This window comes from Salvelinus namaycush, chromosome 3 (genome assembly GCF_016432855.1).
Source record: "Salvelinus namaycush isolate Seneca chromosome 3, SaNama_1.0, whole genome shotgun sequence".
NCBI classification, from domain to species: Eukaryota; Metazoa; Chordata; class Actinopteri; order Salmoniformes; family Salmonidae; genus Salvelinus; species Salvelinus namaycush.
The window spans coordinates 75,452,747-75,472,991 of record NC_052309.1 but is presented as its reverse complement, the minus strand read 5'-3'; the positions used below and the strand labels follow the sequence as shown (position 1 = coordinate 75,472,991).

Below are 20,245 nucleotides of genomic sequence, written 5' to 3'. Positions count from 1 at the left end.
CCTCCAGTTCATGGTGGAAAACTACAATATCACAGTGATCAGCTGCAGCTTGAGTCTTTGTGCTGTGAGAACCTGAAGAGTGCATGTACACAGTGCTCCCTTTTCCAACCAAAAGAGCTGAAAACATCTGCCTTTGATGCTGGTGAGAAGACATGGTGTTTGAGTGGAAAACAAAGCAAAAAAAAAAAGAGAAACATGGATGTCCCTGTACATTTGTCAGTAAAAGAAAAGGTGTGGCTCACTGCAGACTACTGGAGAACTTGTCCAAAGGATTGAAAAGAGAAGTTGGGGAAACATGTACAACATTTGACACCAATACTCCAGAGAATTAAAAGACCAACTGCAGAAAGAGGCGATCGTGCATATTGACTTTGCAGAGAATTACCTGTGTAAATTCAATGAAATCCAGGCATTTCACTTTGCTCACTGAGCTCTTCTATGCGAATGACCCCTCTGCAATCTGGGCCCATCTCTCAAAAACACTGGCCTACTTCATTGAGCATGGCCCATCAGCTCCTTTGAGTCCAACTTTGTCATGTTTAACAGTTGATTAAAAAATATATTTTACATGTCATCTCCACCTCACCCATATGATCTAATTGAGTAGGATTTGTTTTAGATCGGGAAATAAGTTCAAATGTTGGGCGGAAATATCTTATTTGTCATTGTTTTCAGCTGTCACAAAGGCAAGTTTATACATTCAGGCATGTTGAGTTATGAAAACCTTAATAACCACTTAATACACACAAGTTTATGTACAAATGTATAAGTATTTATTTTAAATTGTATTTAATTTGCAACTATTATTGATGTTTTACAACATTATGGAAATTACATTTGTCTACAGCTGTCTGAGAAAAATAAATTCCTGAATAGTACAATTACAGCCATTGGGATATTATTTCTAGACAAATCATAGACAACTGGTAAATGGCGTTTCAGAAGGTTTTAATTTCTGAAAGCTTGCAGGGCCAAAGTACCCAAAGTTGCTGAATCACCCAACAGTGTAATTAAAGAGCTTTACCCCTTTTGTCAGCATTAAGAGGGCTCAACATATGGCAACAGTCTAATTAAATGTCAGTAAGTTCTTTCAATGTGAAATGTAAGCATAACAGTTGTTAATATTAATGTAGTATTGCCGTTATGGTCACTTGCCTACTACACTGTAGTGTTTAAATTGTCAGGGGTCAGTTTGTACACCAAAAAAGCAATTTAGTGTACTGTCAAACATTAGGCCACCATTGCTTAGGACCAAGCAGCAGTCTCCCCACCCCATTCAGAGGCCTGGGCAATAGGGGCAGCTGACCAATCCTCAGTGGCTGGCTGGGAACTCCAGTCCTCTGCAAGAGAGAAAACGTTAAAGATGTGCAAATACATGACCAACAACCACTAATTTCGGTATATTTGGGTAGGTTAAACAATCAATCCGACTGATGACAATTATGGCGCATCAATTAGCGGGAGGCTGATGTTAAGCTCACAACTCACCAGTGAACCCCTCAGCAGCTGGCTTGGCAAGAGCAGCAGCTGAAAGACAAGCGGACACTCAATTAGGATTACACCTAAACATGAGACCTTTCAGACAAACACATTTGATAGGTTCTGACGTACCAAGAGTCATATACATCCAACTCAATTAGATTTGGAAAATGCTGCCAAGTGCATCAGTCAAGAATCTAAAACCAAGTCTCAGCATAGTGGAACCAGAAACCACATCTTCACTTTCCTTACCTGCAGAGAACTGCTGGATGGGGACTGAGGGCACAGCCACTCCCTCAGACCAGTCAGCCACTTCAGGCTGGGTAAACTCAACTGCTGGAGCAGTCCACTCTCCCTGGAACTCCTCCTTTCCAACAGCTTTCTCAGCCTCAGCCTGTTCCTCCCTCTCAATCTGCCAGGGAAAACAATGAGTGTCAGGCTAACAACGCAAACAGAACATACAAGATCCATTACTGTTGAGAAATAAGGCAAACTTGCCCTACCAGTAAATTTGGTGTATAATGGTTTAAGTATGTGTCTAAAAGGCATGCTTCTTACCTCCTCAGGGTCCCTGTAGAAATAGAGATCAGGCATGACCTCCCAGGGGTGCTCCCTGGAGATGGTGCCCCGCATCCTCAGCACCTCCCTGGACAGCATCCACCACATCAGACCCACAGAGTGGTGACCCTGGAGCACAGTTCAGACCATGACCAACTACACCAATGAGACTAGAACACCGGTCTTTTACGGAAATATGTAGCATGGCCTATACCTAATTCCCCCTCCCTCTTACACACGGATGGAGCAAGGGGAGAAAAAAAAGGCACTGCGTTTCTGTAGCACACATCCTACACCCAGCACCGCACTGACAGGACTGCGCCGGGCTCTAACGGTGTGCAAGTCAAACAACCAGGAAACGCACGTAGGTGTTAAGTGTATGAGGGCAAAGCAGTCTAACCTTGTTGTTGCAGGGGATGGCGATGTCGACATATCTGAGTGGGGAGTCAGTGTTGCACAGGGCAATGGTGGGGATGTTGACGTAAGAGGCTTCAGTCAGGGGCTGGTGATCAGCACGAGGGTCTGTTACAATTAGGAGGCGTGGCTCCCTGAAGGCAGCCTGGATCTGATTGGTGAAGGTTCCGGGGGTGAAACGACCGTGGAAGGTGGTGGCACCAGTGGCCGAGGCAAACTTCAGCACAGCTCTCTACAAAAATGTATATGAAAGGTTATTAGCGACCAAGCTGCAGAAAGCATGTGTAACACCCATCACTGCCCTTGGAATCTAAAGGCAAGTGGCACGAGACAGCATGCAGAATTGATGTGGCTCAGGTAACTATCAAATGAAAATCATTGTGCGGAAGCCCTACCAATGTTACATCGAGAGCATCCTGACTGGTTGCATCACTGCCTGGTACGGTAACTGCCTTTTGGTCGGAGGCTGAGCACTACAGAGAGTAGTGCGTACGGCCCAGTACATCACTGGGGCCAAGCTTCCTGCCTTCCAGGACAACTATACCAGGTGGTGTCAGAGGAAGGCCCTAAAAAATTGTCAAAGACCCCACCCACCCCAGTCAGACTGTTCCCTCTACTACCGCACGGCAAGCGGTACCGGAGCGCAAAGTCTAGGACCAAAAGGCTTCTCAACAGCTTTTTACCCCCAAGCCATAAGATTCCTAAACAGGTAATCAAATGGCTACCCGGACTATTTGCATTGTGTGCCACCCCGCCAAACCCCTCTTTTACATTGCTGCTACTCTCTGTTTATCATATATGCATAGTCACTAACCATACCTACATGTATATACTACCTCAATTAGCCCAACTAACCGGTGCCCCCACACATTGGCTAACAGGACTATCTGCATTGTGTCCCGCCACCCACCAACCCCCCTTACACTACTCTGTTTATCATAAACTCATCAAAAAAGAAAAAAGGATTTTTCAGGACCCTGTCTTTCAAAGAATTCATAAAATCCAAATTACTTCACGGATCTTCATTGTAAAGGGTTTATAGACTGTTTCCCATACTTGTTCAATGAACCATAAACAATTAATGAACATGCACCTGTGGAACATTCATTAAGACACTAACAGTTTACAGAAGTTAGGCAATTAAGGTCACAGTTATGAAAACTTAGGACACTAAAAGAGGCCTATCTACTGACTCTGAAAAACACCAAAAGAAAGATGCTCAGGGTCCCTGCTCATCTGCGTGAATGTGCCTTAGGCATGCTGCAAGGAGGCATGCAGATGTGGCCAGGGCAATAAATTGCAATGTCCGTACTGTGAGACACCTAACACAGCGCTACAGGGAGACAGGACGGACAGCTGATCGTCCTCGCAGTGGCAGACCACGTGTAACACCTGCACAGGATCGGTACATCACACCTGTGGGACAGGTACAGGATGGCAACAACTGCCGGAGTTCCACCAAGAACACACAATCCCTCCATCAGTGCTCAGACTGTCCGCAATAGGCCGAGAGGCTGGACTGAGGGCTTGTAGGGCAGGGCCTCACCAGACATAACCGGCAACAAGGTCGCCTATGGGCACAAACCCACCGTCGCTGGACCAGACAGGACTGGCAAAGAGCGCGGGATCAATTGAGGCGGAGGGTCCATCATGGTCTGGGGCAGTGTGTCACAGCATCATCGGACTGAGCTTGTCATCATTGCAGGCAATCTCAATACTGTGCGTTACAGGGAAGACATCCTCCTCCCTCATGTGGTACCCTTCCTGCAGGCTCATCCTGACATGACCCTCCAGCATGACAATGCCACCAGCCATCCTGTCTTGCAGGAAATCATGCACAGAACGAGCAGTAATGTCAGTGTTCTGCCATGGCCAGCAAAGAGCACGGATCTCAATCCCATTGAGCACGCCTGGGACCTGTTGGATCGGAGGTTGGGGGCTAAGGCCATTCCCCCCAGAAATGTCTGGGAACTTGCAAGTGCCTTGGTGGAAGACTGGGGTAACATCTCACAGCAAGAACTGGCAAATCTGGTGCAGTCCATGAGGAGGAGATGCACTGCAGTACTTAATGCAGCTGCTGGCCACACCAGATACTGACTGTTACTTTTGATTTTGACCCCCCCTTTGTTCAGGGACACATTATTCCATTTCTGTTTGTCACATGTCTGTGGAACTTGTTCAGTTTATGTCTCAGTTGTTGAATCTTATGTTCATACAAATATTTACACATGTTAAGTTTGCTGAAAATAAACGCAGTTGACAGAGGACGTTTCTTTTTTTGCTGAGTTTATATGCATCGTCACTTTAACTATACCTACATGTACATACTACCTTAATTAGCCCAACAAACCAGTGCCTTTATATAGCCTCGCTACTGTTATTATTCACTGTCTTTTATTTCCTTAAATAGGTGCACAGTAGATACATTTTTACTTAAATTGCACTGTTGGTTAGGGCCTCTAAGCAAGCATTTCACTCGAAGGCCTAATGAACCAGTTGTATTCAGCACACATGACATCTAACCTTTCATTTGATTTGTTAACGTAAACCGGGCCCAATCTAGCAAACTTCCGACACCTGCACACCGACATCAGTGCAAGGCTGTGTGTGCACGCATGCAGCCACATCTATACAGAAACATGTCTAATTGATGGGTAAACACAAGGCAAGTATTCAGGTCCATTAATTATTCACCGTGTCCACTACGCTGCCAGTTGGAGCTGTACCTGTCCAGTGTTCCTGGAGGAGATGACGCAGACGTCAGCTGGGTTCTCGATGGCAACAATGGCACGGGCTGCCAGCAGTAGCTTCTCCCAGGTCTTCCTTAGGTTGATGATGTACACACCTGAGGACAAGGGGCAGTCAGTACACCCAGATCTGTGTCCAGTTTACCCTGCCAAAATGTGCTCCATCTAGTGAGAGAAACAATCAGTGGTCAACTCTAGTTCAGTGAGCTGGAGGACAGATGCTTTTGTTGTTACAGCCCAGCATTGAAACAGATATCCATTTCAACTATTCATCAAGACCTTAAATATCAATCAAATGTATTTATAAAACCCATTATACATCAGCCGACTTTAAAGTGCAATACAGAAACACAGCCCAAAAATCCAAATCAGGCATGCTTGTGTCAGAACAGCAGCCTACATAGACAGTATCCCTCCACAACCAGGGTGGGTTGACCACTGGCTTATACCACTACAAGTAGTTGTGTTCAGGACCACCAACCACTCACCATCACTCTTCCTCTTGTAGGTGTAGTGCTCCATCTGAAAGTCCATGTTAGTTCCTCCCAGATGGGTTCCTGCAGCCAAGAACTTAAGCACATCGTCCTCCTTCATTTGAAGAACATCTAGATTTCCAGACATCTTGACCACTTTCCCTGACTTGAGTGCCGGAAAAAAGAGGAACCAGGAGTCAAAAGAGATATATATTATAAAAGTAAACAATTATTCCAGTCCCAGACATTGTAGTTGATAGGGCCATCTACGCGTTACGCTTATGCGCGAGTGGCACATTGCCTAGAATTAAATGGCCTGGCTAGTGTACTTTGCAGGACACAGTGCGCTAAACAGCATGTCAGGCACGTGTCTACTCGACATAGTGTTAGCTTTCAAGTCATATAAAGCCTTCAAATTCAAACATCTACATAGACTAATGTGAGACATCCTGCACATGGTCACTTCGTCTATTTAAGTGACGTTTGACATTAAAAAAGCGTGAAATGTAACTTAAAACTCACCACGAAACTACGCAAAATATGTACCCCGTGCGTCAAAGAGGAAGGCTAAAGGAAATTACGCCAAATATATACTCAAGTTTCAAAGCACATGATTGGTTGTTTCGCTGACTGGAAATATAACTGTCTAATTGGATATTTCATTCACTAGATGGCGCAAACACTCCAGCGCACTAGCAGCACAGAGTAGCAGCGTATGGGTTTGGTGAAACCGGTAACTGGAGGTCGGACGAGGAGCCCATATTAAGACAATGCGATGGAAAGACCATATTAAGACAATGGGGAGACGTTGACTTCCAGGTTAGAGTGGCCTGTGTTGCAACTTTATTTGCTAGAGATACGGAGTTCCAGGTGAAGGTATCACAATATGTACATAGTGATTTTGCAATATGTTATAAAATTCATTTTTTTAAATAAGAAGAGATAAATTGCAAAAATGCCAACTTGCCTCAGATACAAAGATAGAATGGGTGCTAGACAAGATGGCTTGGACCTCGGGATGGGTGCTGGAAAAGATCATTGCAATGTTTTGACCAATGTCAAGGTCATGGGGTAATTACAGGTGGAGGGTATGACATGTTATTGCGGGAAGTGGGGTTATGTGACTGAGTGAATAAAAAAATTACTTTTATGACTTATTGAATAGGCCACTTAAAAAAAGGATAATTAAGTTAATGGGGTGTTCTCAAAGTCCTTTCAGTGGCTCAATCTTAATGTATTTGCGGTGCATCTATTTTTTACATTTTATTTCATATTTATATAACCAGGAAAAGCCCACTGAGACCCAGAGTCTCTTTTTCAATGTTAACCTGGCCAAGAAGGCAGCAACAATCAATACATTACATAATTAAAACATACAGCAATACAATACAACATGATCCAGCCTAAAAAAAACATTTACACTCCTCTGTAACAAGTCTCCCATATTTTAAATTCATTCAGTGGCACTAACATATCTAGATGAAGCATGGATTTTAGATTATTCCATGCGTCTGGTGCACAAGAAAAGGCAGTCTTGCCTAATACTGTGAATGTCCTGGTGACTTTAAGTAGCAACCACCTATGTATTCTCCACAGCAAGTTTACACACATATGTCATCTACGACCTCAATAAACTCCTAATCTGTGTCAAACTCACTTCATATGTCAGTGTACCCTATCTAATTCTGAAAGCAAAGGCCACTGTGACACAGGCTATCACTGCAGTCCTTGATATAAGGTTTCTGATGAGAATAGCTGATTGGGTTGGAACTGGGTGTCATGTCATTATGATTAAAAATAACCACAAAGTTGCACAAGTTTCCAATATGTTAACAGTTTGTTTTACATAATGCGTCAGACATGTAATGCACAAACAATGAAATATGACTCATACTTAGCTAATAACATACGAAATATGGCATACTTAGCTAATAATATGGTTTAATTGTACAACAAGATTTCTAGATGAAAAAAGAATCAAATACAGACATAGCCAAGAAGAAAACTGGTTTAGATCAGTATAGCCTAATGCCTTACTTTTGCTTGGCTCTTGCCTTTCACTCTCCTTATCATTAACTATCCCTTTGATGTCACAACCCTGCCCCCTTCTCCCAGTCTTATGTCTGACAGCTCTATGATAAGCATATTATCATCATGCACTGCTATTACTGTTGGTAGGTATAATGGCTGTGTATAAGGTGAAATGAAAATAAAAGCAACCTCCGGTATTGCCGTACTAATGTTGAAACTGAGAATGACCCATGTACTAGAAACATCCACTGCTCCCAAGTACTGTGTGGGCTTTTCATATTACCTCTTTGAATAATGAGGTCAATGTTGGGTTGTAGGTGTACTTATTAACGCTCAGAGACCAACTGTCATGTGATTTATGGGCCATATAAGTAGGGCATTGCTGGAACATGTGTCTGGACTAAGCTGAGCTGCCTTCGTGTCAGCCTGTCTCTCTCACAGTGACCACCTACCCACCGCCTCAGCCAGGATTCAGTATGTCATGTGTCATTTAATTTCCTTCTGAGGACGCATGGGTTGCAGTGGTGGAAAGGTTCCCCAAGGCACTAATGTCATGTCACTTTCTGTTGTTTCACAGAGTGTGGAGAGAGAAAGGGAAGAGAAAAGGGAGAAAAAGAGGTGTAAAGGGATGCATGACAGACACAAAGCAAATACCTTATATAATGAATATTAGCAGACTCATGTTGTATTCTTATATAATTTTAATTTTAATTTTTTTTTTAATGTAAAATGTTCTCTTCAACACACCAGCATAATTATTCACCATTACAATAAACAGTAATAAATTATATCAAATATGAAAACATGAACAATTATAATACCCTTCTAAGGCAAATCAACTGTACAGCTCAAATGGACAGCAAGCAAAGCTTATTATATGTTACAACATCTCTACCAGAATAATATCTTAGAACAGTGGCAATAGTTTGGCACAAAGGGAAGGCAGGCAGACTCACTGTGGCATGAGACAGTCCAGGGTTTTAGATTACGGAAGTGGTTAAAGTGCATTTCCAGCTAAGGATCAGTATGTTAAGCAATTAGTGTTCTTTACCTTCAATTTAAAGACAAGCAGATACAAGTTGTGCTAAAGTCTAGGGAAAACAGGTACCTAACATTGTAGAATTCTACAGTGGGATATACAGTATATCACAAAAGTGAGTACACCCCTCACATTTTTGTAAATATTTGAGTAGTTGACACTTTGGGCCCAATTTGGACATTTTCACTTAGGGGTGTACTCACTTTTGTTGCCAGCGGTTTAGACATTAATGGCTGTGTGTTGAGTTATTTTGAGGGGATAGCCAATTTAAACTGTTATACAAGCTGTACACTCACTACTTTACATTGTAGCAAAGTGTCATTTCTTCAGTGTTGTCACATGAAAAGATATACTCAAATATTTACAAAAATGTGAGGGGTGTACTCACTTTTGTGATATACTGTATATCTAAAGCCTGGAGTAGCTTAAACAGTCAGTGTGGCTGGGAGTCCAGTGGCTAGTTAGGGACCAACAATATTTTACGACTTAAAGTGCAATATGGAATTTTGAAAGTAGCCCAGTAGAATAAATAAATTAAAGTCTTGTTTGGTGTAGCCTCACATACAATGACGACAGACAATATTGTGCAATGCAAAACTATTGCAATCCATTCAAATATACAGACATTTTAATAAAACTACTAGTCCCCATCTTTCTGTCAAAGTATAGATACCAGTCCTTGAGGTATCATATCTTTGCAATGTGTTAATAATGTTATGGCAGAATACTGTATGTCAGTGAAGAAGTCCATTGGCACACTCTCACAACTAGGCAGTTTAAAGACACAAACACAGCAGTGCCTTCCAGGACACTCCTCACTGTACTGGTTTGTCCTCGGTGACTTGACTTTCACTTTCTTCCTCGGTCCACACACGTTCCTCATTTTATTCTCTCTCTTCAGGACTTGTCATCCCTTCTTCTTGTCATCCCTCTTTTCTGTCATCCCTCCTCAGGACTTGAGTCCCATGCGGGCCATCATCTGTTCATACACCGTCCATGCCATGGCAGCAATCATGGTCCTCCTCAGAGAACGTGGCACCCCACCCCGGAAGAACCCTTGAAACCCGTGCTCCTGAGAGACGGAGAGAAAGAATGGCACATGTCAACTACTATAAATCAACACTGATGTTTTATTACATAGTGTGACACTGTGTGCAGGCTAGAGGTCAGCATATAAACACATACAGACAACAGTTTAGCCTGACCCATATAAGAACAACGTCAGTATATTATAACAGTGCTATTGGCCTTAGCATAGTAACAACGCTGTATTCAATAAAACACCCAGAGAGATAGTTACATTGTAAATGTATCGCACAGCGTCTGCAGTCCTCCTGTACAGATGTGGGCTGACTTGGACGTGGGTTTTGACCACGTCAGCTGGCTGGGTGACCAGGGAAGCCAGGACCCCAGCCAGAATCCCACAGCTGAAGTTAGCCAGGGGCGCGTAGGAAGACGTGCTTATCTCTGGGAGGAAGAAACAGAGAGACACTATAAATTCCACTCCACACCAAACAATTCACATTGAGACAGATACGTCAAAGTTATCAAATGTGGCTTCTAGTGTAACCAATACTACTGCTCTATGTTTATGTCATCGGCGTCCCCATACTGACATTTCAAAGTGATCGCTCACTAGTGAAACAAATACTAGTGTTGAGCATTAGTGTGGTGTGTGTCCGGTGTCCTGATACTGACCCTGTGGCAGAGTGTTCTTGCCCTGGCTGTAGAACATGACATAGAGGCCTGAGAAGGGAGCATCTCTGAGGAGGGTGGCGGTCAGCCCTGAGAACAGAGCTCCGGGTCCCTCTGTTTGACACACACTGCGCAAAGCACCTGCCACGCTCACGTAGTTATACCTGCCACTCTGAAACAACAACAGACACTACAGTAAACACCCACACATTAAACAGTACTCATGTAGTTACTGTAATCATACAGTATACAGAAAAGTATTTATCTTTTCCTTCCTGCCCCTCCCCTCCGTCTCTCTACCTGAACATACCTCAAAGCGAGTCTTAATGACAGTGACAGGTAGCATGCAGACCCCTGCCACAGTCCTGGCCCCAGCTCCCAGCAGCACAGACTCCATGGCCCCAGGGCCCTGCTCCAGGAAGTAGTGTTGCTTCAGAGAGTAGTAGGTGCTGAAGTAGATCCCTACGCCGGGGATGGTCCGCACAAACGACTGGAGAAGGAAGCAGAGCAGACATAGTGTCAGAGTCATATACTCAACACACAGATTCAACACAATGATGTGTTTCTATTTATATTATTGATCATAAAGAGAGGCCAACTTACTGGTGAGACTCCCTTCCAAAGTCCTATGAGCTTCTCTGTCCGTACAACACTTAAGAACACAGTCACCATCCCCACTCTTGCTGAACTGAAAGAGCATAAGAGAGAGAGAAAGCAGTATTAACACACTGTCCTATGAAACGACCTAAAAGTTATTTTTAAGTGTCTTGCAACTACGCTTCATTTCAAAATAGCTGACGTGACATTGAGTTGGTACTAGCATGCAGGCCATGTGGAACCATCATGAGTTTTATGACTCTTTGGACTCTCAATGTTCAGATCTACAATATTGCTTAGTCAATGAGGCGAATCAATAGAGTAATGCAATGCTAGTTGGTCTCATGGTCTAGGACAAGACTGTAATCTAGAGCCAGAAAACTTACTACAAACGTAACCTCACCTGATTACTATGTGGAAGTATGTGGACTACGCTGCAGAGGTATTGACTGAGCCAGCTGAAGGCTACTCACCCAGGCTGCATGTTGCTGTGAAGGGTCTGCAGGCGGGTCTTGACCAGGTCCAGAGGCTGGAAGAGCAGGGTGGAGCATGTTCCACTGAGAGAGCCACACATAAAGGCTTTGAGAGCCGGGTGAGCCTGAAGGGAGAGACAAGCAGAGAGGGGAGGAAGGGAGAGTGATAACACCGATCACACACCAGTCATGGTAGAGTGCTCTTCAGTGAGAGCCCAAAGCGTGATGGGACTTATGATTGTTTACGATGGAAAGCACCAGGCAGAGTGGGTCCTGGGAAATAGGACAAATGCACATACACTCGCTACAGTAATTCACATTACATAAATACCCACACAAGTAGTAAAAACAAACATTCAGACTCAAGAATATGAGTGATTACAACACAAAGCAATGATTGAAAAATTGTGTGTAAATTAACATGGGACCACGAAGAGAACAGGCAAAAGGGCAAAGGACTCTCCATTGAAAAACTAAGATGCACCAACCCATGAACACGCACACTATTCCCCTCCCTGCAAGTGTCACCCTACATCAGGTATGTGTTATAATGCATTATCATAATTGGCATGCTTAGTTCTCTAAACAATCTGCCAACACAAACATCAACAAAGAACTGGATGGCTGCAGAAAAAGCATCATATACACCATACCCAGTCACTCCAATTTTCACATGCTGTCATTACAGACAAAAAATAAGACGCCACACACACAATATACAAAACAACACACACATCCCTCCTACAGCCCACATCCCTACCTTCCCCGGGCTACTTTCAGTGGCTGATCCTGTTTTTCCTGCATTTGTCCCTGTTTTCTTCCCCTCTCCGGCTAAGCTGTTATGAACTGTGGTGGGTTGTCAGGGCAAAAGCCTCCATCCTTCTCTTCACTTCTCTATAAGCTTTCCTCAGTTTCCCTTCACAAAGCAGCTTAATCCACTGGCGTATGTTTCCACTCTCTCTCACACACAACCTCTCAATGCTGCTTCTCCTACTCTACCCCTCATCTTTCTGCTTCCAGCTAATGCACATCTCTGCAAAATGCCATGCGTCATACAATGGAAATGTCAGTGTGTTTGTATGAGCGCATGCGCATGTTTTGTATGTTCTGGCTTCCATAAAACAACTTATCACAGTTTACATTCTAGAGCATATGTTCTTAGGGTATGTGCTGCTCTAGAACTAGTGTAAAAGTGCTTTTATTTCCTTATCACTGGGCATGAATTCTAGTACATTTCAATGTCCTCAGCTCTGGTAAATGACTTGGTAGTTCCTGTACTGTGATGTAACATTGACAACCTGTACTCCTTCACTGGGATTGACAACCTGTACTCCTTCACTGAGAAACCCACACTTTCTCAACATGTCCCTGCCCCTCCCTTAATGAGGGTGCTATGGCAACAGCCCCCAACAGGGCTTGCTGACCAATGGCAGTGTTGGCACAGGGGAGGCTTGGCAAAGCCTTGCTCACTTGTTTGGCATGTCTATGAAGATTTAAGGTGGCATACCGGAGTTTGACCTACCTTCAGGGCAGAGGACAATAGAGAACTTGAAAACATAGAATATTCTAGAACAGCCTGAGAAAGTGCATAGTATGAAAGTGTCCTGAAACTTTCATCAGGTTAGAGGAGGGGTAAGGACAACTGGGTCAATCAACTATGTCACAGGATGGTAATGTGATTAACATAGGGGCTGGATTGAGAAAGTAGTCCTGGGTGACCCTGATCCAAAATCACAGCCTGACATAAAATACATGTGAAATCTTAACTGAGATATTAAATATTATAACCCAAGCCCTTAGACCACCGAAACCACATTAATAAAACACTGTACATGTACAACAGTCACTGAAGTTACTCTAGAATTATTGTCCTTCAGACTTTCACCATCAAATACTAATGATCTATAAAAAATCCCACTCACCAGAGACAGTTCCATGGTTATTTTGAAAGTTGAGAATAAATTCCAATCCAATAATGTTGTCCTTGTATGATCAAAATCCTCTTTTGTCTTTTCCTCTTTTTGAATCACTTTCTCAGTCCTTACTCTGCCACTGTCCATTCAACTTTTCCAAATGCTCCTGCACAAGAGATTACAAGTGAAGATTTCAAGAATGGGCATTTCATCTGCACAATCCATTACATAACAGACAGAATAACCTTTCAAAACTGATATAGAATGTTACAGGCTGTAACTTAAAGCACGGGTGTTTTGCAATGTTGATACAGTGTGTCCCTTACAGCAGATACTGGAGACCTGCACTGCCTCTGATTGATCCACCGAGGGGTTGGGGCACTCACCACAGCACAGACCCAATGTAGGAATCACCTGACACACACTATGGTTCCCATTTAAGACACACAGTTACTTATTAACTAATCAAAGATCACCACCCAGCACATTAGCATTACATACACCCTGATCACGCTGCACATGTTTCTCATGAGTGTGTGTGTGCACATCTGTGTGAGTGTGTGTATATGTCTCTGTGTGTGGTGTGAATATGTGTGTATATGTGGAGGGGGGCCCTGAAGCCTCATGCTCTCAATACTTTTTGAGGAGGCACAGGTGGCCAAATTAAGTTTGAAAGTGCTTTTTAGTCCAGGACTGTTTTTAATAATGTGTCCAGACTCCAGACCTTTAAATCTTGATATACATTTTTTATGGAATATGTTCTGCATTTCAAGACATTACTTTAAATGGGTAGAGACAGACATCTCAATCGGCATACATCTATGTGACTGATTTTGTGAGAGAGTCAAGTGACTCAGCACACATTATATACATTGAAACAGATTAATACAATGAATGACTATTGTTAATGTAACACAGACATCGCTAAATGACTAGGTGCACACTCATTCAGCCAAAACTTAGCACGGGACTGGAATAGGAGTGATTATGATACGGGGTTATAGAACTGTTGCAGAATCAGGACAGTACAGGAAAGACGGACAGGAATGAATTTGCACTCCCATGTCAACCTCTAATGTACATGTCGACTAACATTCAATGTAGTTAAAAAATATTTATATTAATTTTAACAAATATGATCAACATTTATCACAGGTCTCACACTAGATAATTTTCAATCATGTTAAACAGAGGCCTACAGTGATCTTCTTTGGAACTATAAGCATCTCAGGATTCCCACGCAGGAATTTTGTCGTTTATGCCTCGTTCTCGTGCTAGTCGGAACTAGGAAACTCTGACAATTCTGACTTGGAAACATGAGCTCTGAGTTTCCAATTTGAAAGTACCAGAATCAACGAATAGTAAGCTCTAATACAAAACCCTAACAATCATGAACAGGATAGTTGTCAGAAGCGTTTCCCAGTCCAACAAAACATTTATACCGAGAATCGTACGTCTAATATTATTTCAATTAATTAGAATGAGAACACAACCCGAAGACAAGTTAGTTATAAAACGTGCACAATGAGAATAGAAACTCACATTTATAATTGCATAGGGCAAAGCATTGAACTGGAGAATGGACAAAAGATGTAATCAACAGAAACAGGCATCTGTAATTATTTGATTAAATAATGATTAACAAGCAAGGGCCATTCGCTGAAATATTGTAGCTTACAATAGGCCGTTGTATTAACACAATATACAAACGACATTCAGTTCTCACCCAAATCTGTCCATCCTTGTGCAATATTCTGTTTAAACCGGTTTAGACTTGCTTTATTATGCCGTTTGTCCTGGGGAACCATTGCAACTGGGATTTTTTTCAGAGTCAAGACTGTCCTCTTGTGGTCATGTCTGAGATCACGTTGCTAAAAAATAAAGACTACAGGACAATATTAGATCAGATAGTCTAGTGCACAGGTGTCAAACTCATTCCACGGAGGGCCGAGTGTCTGCGGGTTTTCGCTCCTCCCTTGTACTTGATTGATGAATTAACATCACTAATTAGTTAGGAACTCCCCACACCTGGTTGTCTAGGGCTTTATTGAAAGGAAAAACCAAAAACCTGCAGACACTCGGCCCTCCGTGGAATGAGTTTGACACCCCTGGTAGTGTATTGCCAGTTTAAAGAGGCAATCAGCAGTAGACACATTAACGCGAAATCCCAGCCCGTTTCAGTAAACAGCTGAGGGATGGGGCTGGAGGAATGTAACCACTCAAACTCATAGACAAAGCTACGGATGCAAGGACTGACCATCCATGATAACTTTTTTTAGTTTTAACCATGTTTCGAGGCCATTTGTTTGTTTACATTTACTTTGAACTAAGCTCATAAGGAATTTGTAAATTGTATTCTTTAAGAAATCAAATAATGTAAAATAATGCAGCAAGGTACAATTTTTTTTTAGGTAGTAACTGCTGATTGCCCCTTTAATATGGACATAAAAATTCTCAGGAGTCAATGGTTGCAGTTTAGAAAGCCATCTTTATTGCAATAATACCAACAATTCACAACTCAAGATTTCATTTTTCAGAGCTGCAGAGAAAATGAACGGTACAAAGTTGAGATTTATTTTTTTCTCTTTTATTTTTTTGCTTCCAAGTGCGAGAGAAAGAGAGAGTGATCCTTTGTCTGTTATCCATCATTAAAAATAACAAATTCCTCTCACTTCCCAGCAGTGTGAGAAAAAAAGGCAACCCTGAGCACAGCCTGCAGGGGTCAGTTCACCCAGACCTAAAGCACCTTCACTCATCTACCTCACCCCATCCCTTAAATACATGGGATTAACACCTGGCCAGGCATTTCAACAGGGAGTCATTTTACCAATCTTTCTGTCAGAGAAAGTAAATATGCCATCCGGATATCATGTGATGTGTTAGACTACGGCGCTGCAAAATTTAACAACCTCCCCCTCATCCCAACATGCTTTATTCTGTTCAACCACCCCTATACCCCGCCAAGCAGTGCTCTGAGAATACAGCGTGTCGTGAGTAATAAAGTACCCCACCACCCCGTAACCGTCGCCCTGCGCATCAATAAAAACATTGATAGTAGTAAAGTAATGCATATAGAAAAATCAATACGTGGATCCAGGAAAAAACAACCTTGAACAGTAGAATTTGACTGAGGCTTTAGTGTGTGTTGGCATGAATACATAGGAGCCTGCAGTTAATCTGAATTTGTCTTTTCTTGTTTGAGCTGCATCTGCTGTCTATCAATGTCTTCATTTAATGCACAAATGCAGTGGACTATCATTTCTAATCCAGTCATAAATCTCAGCGCGAAAATTAGACAACTCAACACAAATCAAATTCTCCAATTCTTTGTGTGCTTCGTGTGCGTCTATAGATGTATCGTTTTTTTAAGGCCGAAAGCATATTCATGTTTTAAGTACTATCTGCAGCTAAATTAATACGGTACAATTGAGCACATAAACCTCCATTATAAACTGAGGTGAGAGCGAGCAAGAGCCATAATAGACGTGTAGTACTTTCATACTTAACCATCACAAAAACTAAAGCATAGAATACAAATCTATAGATTGCGATATTACTTTGGTCCCCTCGAGTAATCCTTCTTCATATTTATTTTGTTTGTTCTTGCTTCAGTTAGAAAAAGATCCCCAAAACAGGACTATTTCTAATGGAATGTTTCCTTACAAAAATATCATTCATTTTAATTTTTTTCCCAGAGAATGAAGCAAGAGAAAATACATTTGTCCCACAAGTTTGTATGAGTTATGTCAGTATGGCGATTGTCTGAAGTACTGTTATATTGGCTTATATGGAATACAAGTGTACATAGATTGTCAAGTCTCCTATTAAAGAGAGACTGAGGTCTGGCTGTGAAGTATATTTACTGCCTCTAAATCATACAGTATCATGATGTTTGTGTCTCTCTAAGTGTACTTTATGTGGTATGTGTGGCTTTGTGTGTGTTGTGTATGAATGTTGCAGTTCCATCCTATGGACAGCAGGGAACACTGTGGCTTTTCATTCAGTCTTGGGCTCGGGGGTCTCGCTCTTGGGCTCACTCTCCTCGTCGCTCTCAATGCCTGCGCGGCTGACAATGCGGCGCATGGTGAAGGGGAGGTCCCCACGCCTGGAACAGAGATGGTAGAGATCAGTGATTAGGGCAGAGAGATCGTGACAGGAGCACAGCACATACCATGGAAGAGAGTCGTGGAGGGCCCCCCCAAAAAATAAAATGGAGGCCCTCTGCGGATATATGATCAGTAATGTAGCAGAGGGAATGTGTTTGAAACATACATTGTAAATGCAAGTATGCTGTGTAGGGTGCTAGTACAGACGGTGTCATTTACAACCGAGTCAGTGCATCAGCATTTAGTCCGGTTGGGTGATGGAGGTGTACGTACCTGAGCTTGCTCTTGAGGGTGCTGACCTCGCGGTTCATGGAGTCGGCTGACTCGGTGGCGTCCTCCAGCTCCCTTTGCAGTTTCCTGCGGTTGGCGTTGGCTCTCTGGGCCTCCTCCTCAGACTCCTCAAGCTGCCTCTTCAGCTGCTTCATACGAGAGTTCAGCTTGTCCGACTGTGTACACACACACAAGCATTAGCATCAAGTACCAAGGTGGATGCTACATATAGGTGGCGGATAGGGTGAGTTCCAAGACAACGTAAAGTACAATGAGATCTAGTGTGAAAGCTTTATGTAAATGTAGTCCATTAAATCATTCACATACATTCAAAATAGTCTCTATTTCCCCCTGTGTGATTCTAAATTTACTGGTGTAAAGCTGTTGGGCTTGTGTTGAAGCTTGTTTTCGAGCCCTGACCTGGTCTTTGTACTGCTCTGTGTTGCGTCTCTCGTCGTCCACCGCGAGGACGACCTCCTTTAGCTTCTTCTCTGTGCGGCGCACCAGCTTGGACGCCTGCTGCCTCTCCCTGTGGAAACATACATTTGGGTCACATGGACAGGCTGAAACTTCTACTTAACTTCTCCATGGCTTGTGGGATTTTCACCATCTGATCTCACCCATGCTGCAATTTCAGTAATTTTATGCATTATGGAGAGCACAGGAGATGTGGGTTATCTGAATGAGGATGCAGGTGGTCTAAGGTCAGGCTCAGACCCACTCACCTGGTCTCGATGTCCACCTGCTCCTCCAGCTGGGCGATCTTGGCCTCCAGGGCAGCAATAGTGGCCTTGTACTTGGACTTGACGGTTCCCTCCAGCTCCTGCAGCTTCAGCTTCAGCTCCTTGTTCTGGCGCTCCTGCTGGGAGCGGGCCCCCTCCAGGCGCTGGGAAGTACTGCGCTCTGCCGTCAGCTCCACAGTCATCTGGTCAGTCTGACAGAGACAGGGGGTTAAACTGCCTGACCCACCTTATCATTAGAAGTACACTATCCCAGTCTGTACACATGGGGCATGAAAGTCAATTGCCGTCCTTGGCTGTCCTACCTGCAGCAGAGCTCTCTTCAGCCTATCGTTGACCAGCTCAGTGTTACACTGCTCCTCCTCCAGCTCCTCCTCCAGCTGTGCGATACGAGCCTCCAGTCTCCTTTTCTCCTCCGCAATCAGAGCACTGGGGGGAAGAGGAAAGGGGGGAAAGAAAGATGAGGGGGAGAGAGGAAGGGATAGACATTTAGGTCATTAGAAGCAGAGATAAACAGTAGGTTATGAAAGCTTTTGAAAATGGTTCCTACTTCTTGGCGGCCTGGTTGTTGATCTCATCCTGCAGCTCGTCTCTCTCTTGCTGGGCCTGTCTCTTTACACGCTCTGCAGAAGCCAGCTCCTGGGGGGGGGGGGGGGGGGGGGGGGAGTGTGTCAGAACCAAAGCGTGTGCATGGGAGTGGGCCAAATCCTAACTTGAGATAAGCTCTCATAACTAACTTTCCACATTAATCATGATTTCAGTGGAGGATTTGTGCAAAAGTTTGAGAAGTGCAAATACAGTTTCTCACAGTAAAATTTATAAAGAGCTACAGAAGTAGGTATTGTATTGTTTGGGAGGGCGAGGTGTCAGGTGAGAATAAACCGAGAAACTAGTGTGAGACGCTTAGGTGAGGGGCAGCAGCAGCGCAGACTGACCTCTGTCATCTGGATCATGTCGGCCTCCATGCTCTTGAGCTTCTTCTCGTTCTCCTTGGCCTGGGCCATGATCTCGTCTCTGGACATACGAGTGTCCTCCAGCTCCCTCAGCAGCTCCTTCATCTGGGCCTGGTGGAGAGGGAGAGGTTCAAAGCATATTTCTATCAAACTATTCACCATCTGCATGCATCTTGATTAGAATAGAATGTGGTCATGGTATAAAAACAATAGTCAGAAGCTGGTGATAATTTAATTGGTTGTTACCTGGAGCTTCTTAAGCTGTTTGAGGGCCTCATCACGGTTCTTGTTGGCCATGTCGATGGCTGCCTCCAGCTCCTTCAGGTCCAGCTCCAGCTTCTTACGGGCTGCCACGGCAACAGAGCGCTGCTTCCTCTCATCCTCCAACTCCAACTCCATCTCCCGCACCTGAGGACCAGAGCGATTCAAGTTTTCAATCACTGGACTACATGTCCCATCATGCATTGGACATAACACAGTAAGGAACCACTACCGACAAAGTTACACTTGTAGCTACTAGTGTACCTGTTTGACCAGCTGTCTCTTCTTCTCCTCGCCCATCTCATCTCGTCCTGCCAGGTCTCGCTCGTATTGGGCCTTCATGGCCTGCATGTTGACCTCCAGACGCAGCTTGGCGTCCTCCGTGGCCTGCAGCTCGTCCTCCAGCTCCTCCAGCTGAGTTCTCATCTCCTCCAGCTGCTGCTCCATGCCACGCTTGGACTTCTCCAGCTCGTGTACCTGAAGGAGAATAGTGGAG

General features: G+C 43.7%; 3 protein-coding genes across 6 annotated transcripts in view; all 3 read right to left on the bottom strand.

Annotated features, from left to right (window-relative positions):
- Positions 1–750: 750 nt before the first annotated feature.
- LOC120038649 (40S ribosomal protein SA-like) lies at positions 751–6,326 on the bottom strand. The gene is made up of 8 exons (XM_038984309.1): positions 6,194–6,326; positions 5,687–5,837; positions 5,178–5,296; positions 2,438–2,683; positions 2,038–2,166; positions 1,732–1,891; positions 1,489–1,527; positions 751–1,340 (listed from the first exon to the last, which is right to left on the bottom strand). Exons 2-8 carry the CDS (start codon positions 5,817–5,819, stop codon positions 1,246–1,248), a joined length of 921 nt encoding a protein of 306 aa, XP_038840237.1. The 5' UTR covers positions 5,820–5,837; positions 6,194–6,326; the 3' UTR covers positions 751–1,245.
- A 2,724-nt stretch (positions 6,327–9,050) lies between these two features.
- LOC120038619 (mitochondrial glycine transporter B-like) lies at positions 9,051–15,202 on the bottom strand. Of its 3 annotated transcripts, none has more exons than XM_038984295.1 (8): positions 15,146–15,202; positions 13,429–13,585; positions 11,507–11,631; positions 11,040–11,124; positions 10,747–10,926; positions 10,440–10,608; positions 10,042–10,208; positions 9,051–9,813 (listed from the first exon to the last, which is right to left on the bottom strand). In XM_038984295.1, exons 2-8 carry the CDS (start codon positions 13,564–13,566, stop codon positions 9,691–9,693), a joined length of 987 nt encoding a protein of 328 aa, XP_038840223.1. In that variant the 5' UTR covers positions 13,567–13,585; positions 15,146–15,202; the 3' UTR covers positions 9,051–9,690. The 3 variants fall into 3 exon arrangements, with proteins under 3 accessions (XP_038840223.1, XP_038840222.1, XP_038840226.1); XM_038984294.1 differs by lacking the exon at positions 15,146–15,202 and adding an exon at positions 13,746–13,879; XM_038984298.1 differs by lacking the exon at positions 15,146–15,202 and adding an exon at positions 13,806–13,823.
- Positions 15,203–15,887: 685 nt separating this feature from the next.
- The window catches only part of LOC120038593 (myosin-9-like), a 37,998-nt gene continuing 33,640 nt past the window's right edge, over positions 15,888–20,245 (bottom strand). For both annotated transcript variants that reach the window (XM_038984292.1, XM_038984293.1), the window contains 9 exons: positions 20,014–20,226; positions 19,735–19,896; positions 19,471–19,599; positions 19,086–19,174; positions 18,841–18,964; positions 18,521–18,729; positions 18,216–18,324; positions 17,799–17,971; positions 15,888–17,524 (listed from right to left, as the gene is read on the bottom strand). In XM_038984292.1, coding sequence (XP_038840220.1) covers positions 17,416–17,524; positions 17,799–17,971; positions 18,216–18,324; positions 18,521–18,729; positions 18,841–18,964; positions 19,086–19,174; positions 19,471–19,599; positions 19,735–19,896; positions 20,014–20,226 — 1,317 coding nt within the window. In that variant the 3' untranslated portion in view covers positions 15,888–17,415. The remainder of the gene's footprint in view (positions 17,525–17,798; positions 17,972–18,215; positions 18,325–18,520; positions 18,730–18,840; positions 18,965–19,085; positions 19,175–19,470; positions 19,600–19,734; positions 19,897–20,013; positions 20,227–20,245) is intronic.

Coding starts and splice junctions, on each gene's coding strand:
- LOC120038619 (XM_038984295.1), bottom strand. CDS start 13,566: ATGGACAGTGGCAGAGTAAGGACTGAGAAAGTGATTCAAAAAGAGGAA. Junction 11,125..11,506: donor CACAGCAACATGCAGCCTGG/GTGAGTAGCCTT, acceptor ATGCTCTTTCAG/TTCAGCAAGAGTGGGGATGG. Junction 9,814..10,041: donor CTGTGCGATACATTTACAAT/GTAACTATCTCT, acceptor TCCGTCTCTCAG/GAGCACGGGTTTCAAGGGTT.
- LOC120038649 (XM_038984309.1), bottom strand. CDS start 5,819: ATGTCTGGAAATCTAGATGTTCTTCAAATGAAGGAGGACGATGTGCTT. Junction 2,167..2,437: donor CCATCCCCTGCAACAACAAG/GTTAGACTGCTT, acceptor ACTGTGCTCCAG/GGTCACCACTCTGTGGGTCT. Junction 1,892..2,037: donor TCTACAGGGACCCTGAGGAG/GTAAGAAGCATG, acceptor TTTCCCTGGCAG/ATTGAGAGGGAGGAACAGGC.